The 11,359-nt window shown below is 32.5% G+C and overlaps 1 protein-coding gene across 1 annotated transcript in view; it reads right to left on the reverse strand.

The window, feature by feature from the left end:
* The window catches only part of LOC145246832 (glycerophosphodiester phosphodiesterase 1-like), a 31,580-nt gene extending 21,088 nt beyond the window's left edge, over window positions 1–10,492 (reverse strand). Inside the window, exon 1 of the mRNA XM_080108669.1 lies at window positions 9,819–10,492. Coding sequence (XP_079964795.1) covers window positions 9,819–10,091 — 273 coding nt within the window. The 5' untranslated portion in view covers window positions 10,092–10,492. The remainder of the gene's footprint in view (window positions 1–9,818) is intronic.
* Window positions 10,493–11,359: the final 867 nt, after the last annotated feature.

Consider the following 11,359-nt stretch of genomic DNA (forward strand, 5'->3'; position numbering starts at 1 on the left):
GAATCAGACTGATGGTATATGATCAACATATCATTTACATCCTTGATAATAAGGTACCCTCTGGTCTCTAGAAATCAAAAATACAACAGCCTTGTGACGTGTGAAAATTTAACAGCCCCCCCCCTACATCGACATGTTCTCAAATCATTATCAGGTGAAGATTGTTATGAACACTGGAACATGATTTGATATTCAACAGCCAAACGCTTGGGTTTAAAGATCATGAATACTTCTTAGACGGACGGTTCCTTCTAACTAAATGTGGTTGGAGAAACCAGGTTCATCCTAGAGAGAGGGAATACAATGTGCCATTTTGAAGGGTTAGCTATTGAAGATCTTGTTACCAAGATACTTGGAGGCATCCCATTCATGTGCAGGAATGACATGGCAATTAGACCTGCTGGGTTTGAGATATGAATTGGCAATACCTGAAACAAGTATGCTTTTTTTTTTCTTTTTTTTAAATTCAATTTTCATCCTAAACAAGGCACTGTGCCACTTTGAAGTAGGGGGCTACTATCGGGGACATAAGTTGCAGGGATATTATGTAGAAAGATGAGTAGCAAGACGTCTGTTCAACTGCATCGCTACCCAACATAAGGCAGGTCCTATGTGTTCATGTTTTGCTTACTCCACCTAGACAAATTACAATTTGACCTGGTAGATACTAAGAACTCTTGTCATTCTCATTATCCTGACAATGAGATGACAAATTTGTCATTGAACCTTGTTGGGATTCAGGCTGCAAAGTATTAGATGAACTTTGGCCACAGCCCATAATCACATGGAGTATAGGATGAACCTGGTTTCTCCAACCACATTTAGTGAGAAGGAACCATCTGCTTGTCAGGGACGTATTCATGATCTTTACATCCATGCATTTGGTTGTTGAATATCAAGGAGGTAGAGTGCGATTTATCAACACCACTAGTGAACCACAACAGATACGGAGATCCCAACATATCTGTCAGGCAGTATCCACATTCATTCCAGCAACAACAGCTTCTGGTATGCCAAGTGCCAATCCAATCTTAACCACCAAGCGAATATTACTTCCTGTCTGGTCATTGATTTGAATGACATGTTTTCCCCATCAGAAAAAATTGGATTCCAACAACTCAATGTCGAGTTCTTTGATGTATTTGGAGATGTACTTGATGTACTTGGGTATAATGGCTCATATGGATCAAGGCCGATTTCCCAAATATAAAATTGGAGGCAACAAACTCAGAGAACTACATGAGTTTGATGAATTAGAACACATTGATGGGTTTTTACAGCCTGAACATGTCGGAGTAGCAGCAAAGTAAACTCCTCCTTCGTAGTTAACCAACCAAGTGAAGGCCACCACTCAGCCATCCATCATGCCACACGTTGACTCGACTCTGAGGAAGATAGGCCAGTGGTAATGGATTACTAAAAATGACCACGCTGGTGCTTTCTATCAAATTCCCTTGGCAAAGGAGTCCATGAAATATTGTGGCATTGTAACCCCTTTCAGAAGCATGCGAATCTATACCAGATCTGCAATGAGCATGCCAGGATCAAACAGCTCTTAAGGAACTGATGTCAGGTACTCAGCACTACCTACTGGTAGAGGGTTTAATTTGTCCTAATTTTGTCACAAACAAACAAAGGAAATGCAATTCTGAATTTTTGAGATGAGATGTATGTGAATGCGTGTGTTATGCTGATTAATCGGACTATTATTCTCATCTTGGGTGTTATTAGCACAACGTTTCGATTGCTGCAACCTGCGACCTTCTTCGGGTGTTGAGAACAAGCTTCTTTTTCTCTACTAAAGAAAAAAAAAGGGTTGGCTCTGCCGCCTGCATTACAAGAATTCGAACCATGGGTTTGAGGGTGGGTCCGTAGATCATAAAGAAGGCTCAATCATCAGAGGTCACTAAAATATTTGTTAAAGGTTTTTCTATGGCTCAATTTTTCGGGATATCTATACTAATTTTTAATATTAGTAAAAAAAAAAGAAAAGAAGAGAAAAAAAAAGTGCTTTATAAAACAGAGGCTCGATACCCATCCGTAAACACGATGTAAGGGGGGCAACTCTAAGAAAAAAGAGTTTTGTTATTATGAAGTTACCTCCCTTGGGTTAAGCATATATCTTTTTTTCTTTTCGAACAAATGGTTCGTATTTTTGTAAATGATATATGCCAACCCAAGTCCGATTAATCAACATAATACAATCAAACAAAGGAAATAAATAAAAATCCAACTCTACATTTTTTAAAATGCAAATGAAATGCATTTATTTGTAAGTTTTCCAATAATAACGAATTTCATTATTTTTCAAAAGATTTTTCGCACACACACGTTTTACAACGCTCTTCCCATCACCTCACATCGGCTATAGCCAGTGCTTTCTTGCCTTTGTTTTCACGCGTCCATCTTTCCTGGCATGCAACTTGCTTCTCCTCTCGGCCACGTGGGGGAAGATTTTTCTCGTTTTCTTGTCACACAATCTTACGCACATTTGCTAATTTGCATATCGCTAAATTTGCTGCTGCTAATATTTTCGCTAGTCAGCTATTCTACAGCTGCTGATTTTCTCGTTCATCAACGCTCTATTACAATAAGAATGCACCACTTTGTTATATATATATATATATATATATATATATATATATATATATATATATATATATATACTTCAGAATAATGTAATGCAATAAATCTACTAGTATGTAAATCCAGTGATTATCGGTCTGACAAATTAAATGAAAATTGCTCAATATACCAGATAGAGCAAATAAATCATAATTTAGTAATTTAAATTCTATGACGTGAAACCGTTAAATTTCAAATCTAGAATTTTTATTAAATGCAAGACAAAGAATAAATTTCAATAAGTATATTTCCTTATTGAAATGTATTCTTTGTCTTGCATATAATAAAATTTCAGTACTAGTGCACTTATTGATCTGTGCTGAAATAATAACCCTATTATTTCGAAAGCCATTCTTAACATTGGGAGGGGAGGGTGTTTTGTACCTATTCTGTAATTTAACCTTACAATTGAATTTAAAAAAACATATCAGAAAACTTTAATTAAACTTGGAAATATGATTTAAAAAATAGCGCGGATCAGTAAGTGCCCTAGCACTAAAATTTCTAGATTTGAAATTTAACCGTTTCACATCATAAAATTTAAATTATGACATATATATATATATATATATATATATATATATATATATATATATATATATATATATCGAAAATTTTCATCTACATTATTTTTAAATAAAAAACATTGTAACTAATTTATAAGTAAGCGGAAGTTACATTTAATGGATTTGAGTGGTTGAAAGGTAATGACACGGTTAAAGTGTAACGGCAACGTTATCTATATATTATTTTATTCGATTTAGGTAAACAAAATTACCATAGGTTACTGCAATATAGTTTCACTCTAAAAAGACATCGTCAGGCGACAATAAACCTCTGGTCTTACTCAAGAAAGGTTTATTATCGCCTGACGATGTCTTTTTAAACTGAAACAGTAGATTTATTGTATTATTAAATAATAATACAATATAAATATAAAAAATAATATCCTGCTTTTTTCATTTGACACTATCAACCTCATTAAAATTCAATGGTTTTTACTTTTCGAAATTTCTAACCTGAAATATATAAATTTTAGGTACTAGTGCACTTATTGATCCGTGCTGAAATAATAACATTATTTCGAAAGCCATTCTTAACATAGGGAGGGGAGGGTGTTTTGTAGCTATTCTGTACTTTAACTACACAATTTAATAAAAACAGACATCATAAAACTTTAATTAAGCTTCAAAATTTTATTTAAAAAATAGCACGGATCAATAAGTGCACTAGCACCAAATTTTATAAAAGTTGTATATTTTAGTTAGAACAAATATACAAAAGAATTGGTTTAAAACTCACATAGCGTTTTCAATGAACTTTATACTCATTAACTACTTAAGGTAATGTGCGCGCTTTAACAAATTACAGGCATTTTTTAAAATAGCAAACAAAAAAATGAGTGAAAAATAAATATACAGCAAATAAATGTTATCAAAGATAAATTACTCTTCTACCTACCTGAGTGATTTTTTTGTGTGTTTTAATTTATTTTAAATCATTTTTCGGTTGATTGTTCAGTTAGAATAGATATAATCCTGATTACCATACATAGGGATCTGTGATAATTGTGTGAGATATTCTCTCACAGCGGTTTTGCCCATGGCAGAATGAAAGAAAACAATCAGAAATTACAACAGGAAGAAAGAAAAGTAATTTATATTGTCTTTGGTAACATTAATTTTGGTAAATGTTACCTTACGCAATAACAGAACAGCGACCACTCTAATTTGTTTTTTTTAGGGTTATTCGAGGTCGCTGACAACGAATCTGATAATCAAACCCGCCGCAAACTTACTGTTCGTATGGTATGAACCCCTAGATCCTGGTACTATTTTCTGCCTTTTCACAGCTTTCGTTGACGCTATGTGCAAGTGCGCGGTAGCATAAACGAAGGCTGTGATATGTGCCTTCGCAGAAAGTTGCCTTCTCACATGGTGTATGAATACGAATCTTTTGCGGACAATTTAAAAAGAAGATGAAAAAGAAGAAAAAGAAACCCATTTGGGGGGGGGGATAATGTTGAAAATACATTTTTTTTTCAGTAGCGGACAATTTGAAATTATAAGAAAAAGTTGTCTCAAACAAAATTATAAAAAATACATTATAGCACTTGGAGGCGGTGGTTAATAATGGCAAGACATTTTTTCATGTTAAAAAACAAAATTCGAAGAAAGTAAAGTATAAAGAAAACCGATTTATGAAATTATTTTTTTTTAAAAATGCGAGGAGTTTGAATTTAAGCAACTTTAAAAGGTCAAGACCAAATTAATAATTTAAATGAAACATTTTTCAGAATAAAAGCAACTTTGAAGGAAAAAAAAATAACAAAATTAAATAAATGTAATCAAAAGGCAAGATAAGTTACTCTTCTACCTATCTGAATAAGTTTTTAGTGTTTTTACTTACTTATGTTTTTCGAACCAAAGGGAGATATCAGTAATATAGGCACCGCCAAAACTGGGGGGGATGGGGGGCAGGTAAGTACTTTTTGACGGACCGTCTTTTTAAAAATCTACCAAAAATCAGGTAATTATCCGATCAATACAAAATTTTCAGTGATTATTAAGAGAAGAATTAACTTTATAACAGTGTACTTATTTTTCATAAACGATATTTATATATATATATATATATTTTTTTTTTGCTTACAAAACCCCCCCTTGTTTTGAGGGGGTACAAATATGCTTAAAATAATCATCTGAAACTGAACACAACATATTGTGTTGTTGTAAGGGACAGAATTATAGATTAAAAAAAAAAAAAAAAATTGTTTGCATACCTTATTTTGATGTCTGAATATCAGAACTTCGATTGTGTTTAATTATCCCGCTTTTGAGTTTTGAAGTGTGAAATTCGGTGAATATGTTAAATAAAATAATTAATTTAAGTTAAGCAAAAAAAACAAAACATTTTTTTATATTTATACGAAAAAAGCCATTTTAAAATCTTTGATAAATAAACAATTTTTTTTAGTGAGCTGAATAATGCATGACCATTATTAAACAGAGCATGCTTTGAAGAATCGATACAAAAAAAAAATTTGATAAATATTGTGCCCTTTGTGTTAAAAATAGCATCATTTTTTCGATCCCATTTGAAAATGTTTGCCGCCTTTCGACTACGGTGGATCAAACGCGCTGAAATAATTTTTTTTTATTCAGCTTTAAATTGCCCCACCCCAATTCGGGGAGGCTGGCCCCCACACACATACACATCAAAAACCAAACTCATACAAATGGTCATCCATCTGGTACTGGCCACCCTCAGCGTTAATAATACATTGAAATTTTCGTTACTGAAAAATAAGTTTTTTTTGGCCTGTTTGGTCTTCCATAGTTTGCTTTTTATCAAATGCAAACGTAAACATTGTCGATCTAAATTCTAGATCAACGCGAAGTAACTGGTTGCCTATATGAATAAGTGGAATTATTTCAAATCCAGGTACTTATAATATTTTTGCATATTCTCTTAGAAAATCATCCTAAATCTTAGTTAGACAAATAAATAAATTAATTATTTCAAAAACCTTCTTTTTTTTTTAAATATTTATGTACGTTTTTTGTGCAAGACAAAAAATGTCAATTGTTAACTTTTTGGGAAAATTTAACATTTAAAATTTAATTAAAAATAGTAGAAAAAGTTTTACATTATTCTGTTTTCTATATGATAAAATTCAGGGTTTTATCTTTCTGGAAAAAAAAAGTTACTCCGAAATAATGGATTTTAATAAATGTAATTTCGTTTTAAAAAGCAACAACAATTTGATTTTTCGGCCATTTTTGGCGGTGCCTACAGTAATATATAATTTACTTGAAAAGGACTTACGATTTCACCTATTCTTAGATGTTTCAGCGTGGTGGTCTGCTTGTAGGGACTATTTTCAGCCATTTTAGTTTCTAAACCAACTTTGTAAAAATGGAATCTTGCCAGTCACGCACGTTTATCACGAAGCAGTCAGTAGCCAAATTTTACAAAACTGATACGTTTCATGAATTTATCAGAGGACATGGTATCTTACCACAACAAGTATCATGTCCTAAGTGTAATAGACCGTGTTCACTTGGAAACAGTCGCGCCACAAGTGGTCTATGTTTGGTGTATGAATTTCATCACAAAATAGCCGAAGGGCTTTTCGCGGGTACCAGTGGGGTGGGGGGTCAGTTTGTAGGGACTACTTTTGGCAATTTCAGTTTTTAAAAGAACTTTGTGAAAATGGAATCTTGCCAGTCATGCACGTTCAATTATTATGATGCAATAGCCAAATTTTACAAAAATGACTCACGATTTTTTGAGAGAACATAGTATCTTACTACACCAAGTATTATGTCCTAAGTGTAATAGACCGTGTTCACTTGGAAGCAGTCATACCATGTGGCGTTGCACAAGTACAGTATTACTTCCAAAAACGAAGAAAAGAAAGCATTGTGGCGTCACGGTAAATGACAAAACGGGCACATTTCTAGAAAAGACGCATATTCCTGCGTGGAAAATTGTGCTATTCATTAATAATTTCCTGAGCCATTTATGGAGCCATAAGACAGTGACACATAATTTGGACATATCTAGGAAAGCGTCAGTAGACTGGAGGTCATTATGTTCTGAAATCACTCAGGAGTGGATAACAAACCAAAACCCGATAGGAGGTGTCAGTGTAAAAGTCGAAATAGATGAAACCCTCCTCGTTCGTCGAAAGTACAACAGAGGACACTTTCTCAAACAAATCTGGATGTTTGGAGGAATTGAACGCCATTCTAAATGAAGTTTTATCGTCCCACTCTTAGAACAAACAGATATAAGGAATGAAGATACATTAATTCCATTCTGCCTGGGTCTATAATATACAGCGATTCATGGAAAGCGTATAATAATATCCAACAGCATTCGTTCGAACATTACACAATTAACCATTCCAAAAATTTTGTGAATCCACAAGACCTGGAAATACATACACAAAATATCGAACGGCTGTAGCGCAACGTAAAGGAGTGGGTATTCGTCCAACCTATTTATGCAAATATCTGCCAAGATACCTTTTTATACGAAGCCTGAAGGACAAGCCTGATATGATTTTACACAATTTTTTCATACAAGTTGCAAAAATGTACCCGCATCCGCATGCACAGAAATAAATATAAATTTTTGGCACTTCTGCATTATGCGGACCACGGCCATTTTTGTTAGTGTGTTACTGTTACACTAAACTGTTGCAAGGTTGCGCATCTCGGTTGTTTCACGCTACAATGCTACTTTAATTTGAAAAATGGATATTTAAATTATTTATTATTTCGGGAAAAAAAAAAAAATTTTACTTTTTAAAAATTTAATGTTTGATTACAAAGTTATTTTATTTAAATTATATTTTCTCACAGACTTTTCGTTGATAATTTGTTAATTTGTTGTTGACCCTTCAAAGTTGCTTTAATTTAAATTAATTTGTTTGAAAAATAAATTTTACTTGATAAACTTCCAATGTTTCTTTTATTACAAAACATTGTTTTATTAAAATAATTAATTTCAGAAATTGGTTTTCTTTATACTTTGCTCTCTTCAAATTTTGTTTTTTAACGTGAAAAAATGTCTTGCCGGTATTAACCCCCTCCCCCAAATGCTATAATGCATTTTTTATAGTTTTGTTTGACACTTTTTCTTATAATTTCAAATTGTCCGCCACTGAAAAAAACAAAAAAAATGTATTTCCAACATTATCCCGCTCCCAAGTGGTTTTCTTTTTCTTCTTTTTCATCTTCTTTTTAAATTATCCGTGAAAGATTCGTATTCATACGCCATGTGAGAAGACAGCTTTCTGCGAAGGCACATTTCACAGCCTTCGTTTATGCTACCGTGTGCTTGCGCATAGCGTCAACGAAAGCTGTGCAAAGGCAGAAAATAGTACCAGGGCCCAGGGGTTCATACCATACAAGCGGTAAATTTGCGGCGGGTTTGATAATCAGATTCATTGTCAGCGACCTCGGTATTATTTTAGAAAAAGCATGAACTCGAACTAGTAGATAAAAATATATTGTTTTTGTAGATTTCGGTGTGCTAAAAAAGAATCTGAAAACCGTATCCGTCGCAAATTAATAGTTTCGGAGATATTAATATTTTTCCAATGGATTATTTTCTTTACAAAATCAGCTATAATGGCGTAAGTCGGCTGATTACGCATGCGCACAGACCAAAGAGAAATCACATTTATTTATAAAAAATCATCATTTTATTAGTTTCCGTAAGTAAAAAATAAATATCACAACGCATCATTGTATTAGTTCACGTAATTCGGTTCTTGCGTTCACGTGCACAAAATGACTTGTAACATTGCGGAGGAATTGTTAACGGGCATTTTCAAAACAAATGTGGTTCATTTTTGTTACATAGTTTTTAATACTTTTTAAGTGATCTTAAAACTTCAGTTTTCATGAGCAGTTTACAAAAGCATAACCGTTTTTCCGTAAGTAACGTGCCGAAATTTATCGAGCAGAGTAATGATTAACATTTCACAAAAATTCTGTTTACATTGGCGGGCTCGATAAATTTCGGCACGTTAAACGGTTAATTAAACCGCAGAAGCACCTGTCACAAGTTTTCTGATTACCGCGCGCCCCCTTCCCCAAAAAAAGAACGAAAACAAAGATATGTTTTTTTTGTAAACTGGTCGTGAAACAGCATTATTTTTACTATAAAATGATAAAAAAAAAAATTTTATGAAAATATTTCTTGTAATTTAAAATGTCCGCCATGTATACATGCGCCTTGTGAAATGTCACGTGACTATCACACATGCGTAGCGTAAATGAAGTAAGTGAAATGGCCTCTGTGGGCATGCGCAATCAGCCGACTTACGCCATTATAGCTGATTTTATAAAGAAAATAATCCATTGGAAAAATATTAATATTTCCGAAACTATTAATTTGCGACGAATACGGTTTTCAAATTCTTTTTTAGCACGCCGAAATCTACAAGAAAAAATTTTTTTTTTTCTTTTAATTCGAGTTCATGCTTTTTCTAAAATTTTACCGCGCCCTCGAATACCTCTAAAATACAAATTAGATTGGTCGGTGTTCTGTTGTTGTGTTACCTTAATTTCTTGCATATTTGTTGTTTTCATGCTATTGTAAAGAATGTTCCGTATTACTATCCTTGGCCCGTGAAAGTAGATTTTGGTGACCAAAAATGCTATTGCAGTACTTACCAATTGAAAAGCTTCGATTGTGTTTTCAGGGGCATCAAGGGCTGCGCCTCTGTGAGCGATGACAAGGGGGCCCTTCGTTGTGTGACCCAGGACAGCGTTTGCGGCGGCTTCGGGTACGGGTGACACCCGAAACCACCAGATAAGGGTAAGGCAAAAAATACCAAGAGGAATGAATATGTAAGGCCCAACGACTGAGATCAAGACAAGAAAGGATAAAATAATACAATAAAATAATAAAAGGTTTGAAGTGGTGGGAGCTAGAAGAGACGACATTTTTGTTTTTGTTTGTTTCTGATTTTTTTTTTTTTTTTTTTTTTTAATTATCGGAGAGGGAGAGCTATTTTTTTTTTTTTTTTTAATTTTGAGACCTTTATTAGTTTAGAGGGTCTCTTGATACGATAAAATAAATTTAAATAAATCGAGATGGAAAATATAGGAATATCTTATCTCCAAATAACTGTAAACATTTTTCTTAAGAAGAAATACGTAAATAGACTTTTAAAGAAATAGTGTCAACTCACGTCGCTGTAGCAGTATCAGAATTTTTGTAGGAATTTTTGACACCCCTAACACGAAACTGCGAATACAATATAAAAATCTCGTAATTTCTCTGTTAAAAGTGGGTTATTTATTTTCTTTATGGATTATACTTCCAAAATAAACTATTACAGTTGTTTTAAAAGTAATAAAAATATTTTTATTTTTTTTTTAAAACAGTAATGAATTTTCCGAACTCAATATTTTTTAATTTTTAAACTCAATATTTTTAAATTTTTAAATTTTAAAAATCTATCAAAATTTTTCTATTGATTCTATTTTTACGATATTTTCAGGGTCAATGTGAAATTTTATGTTCTTTCCAATAAACCGAATATAATATTTTAGACAAACGTTTTTTTTAAATTCACGCCCCCCCATTTTCACGCCCCCCCATTTTCACGCCCCCCCCATTTTGAAATGTCTATTAAAAAGTAAATAATTAATTTATGTTTAATAGGTTTATATATCACAAATTGAAGAGAAAAGGTCAATAAATAATATATTCAAATTTAAAACAAAAAAAAAATCAGTTTTTTAGAAATTTACCTGTAAAGTCCGAAGTTTAAAACCTTATTTTATAAGAACACATTTTTTCTTTTTGTCTTTTTTTTTTTTTTTTAATGAAACCTTGGTCCTTGCTCCTTTAATTGAAAAAAAAATTAGGGCTTGAATTACATTTTTCGAGGAGTTATAAGCTTAGAAAGATAGGGGGTCGAATAATTTACGCCTCTCATTTTGAAATGTCTATTAAAAAGTAAATAATTAATTTATGTTTAATAGGTTTATATATCACAAATTGAAGAGAAAAGGTCAATAAATAATATATTCAAATTTAAAACAAAAAAAAAAAACAGTTTTTTAGAAATTTACCTGTAAAGTCCGAAGTTTAAAACCTTTTTAAAAAAAAAAAAACACATTGTTTTGTTTTGTTTTTTTTTTTAAATAAAACCTTGGTCCTTACTCCTTTAATTGAAAAAAAAATTAGGGCTTGAATTACATTT

This window comes from Euprymna scolopes, chromosome 24, assembly GCF_053919585.1.
Source record: "Euprymna scolopes isolate OS-2025 chromosome 24, ASM5391958v1, whole genome shotgun sequence".
Lineage (NCBI taxonomy): Eukaryota > Metazoa > Mollusca > Cephalopoda > Sepiida > Sepiolidae > Euprymna > Euprymna scolopes.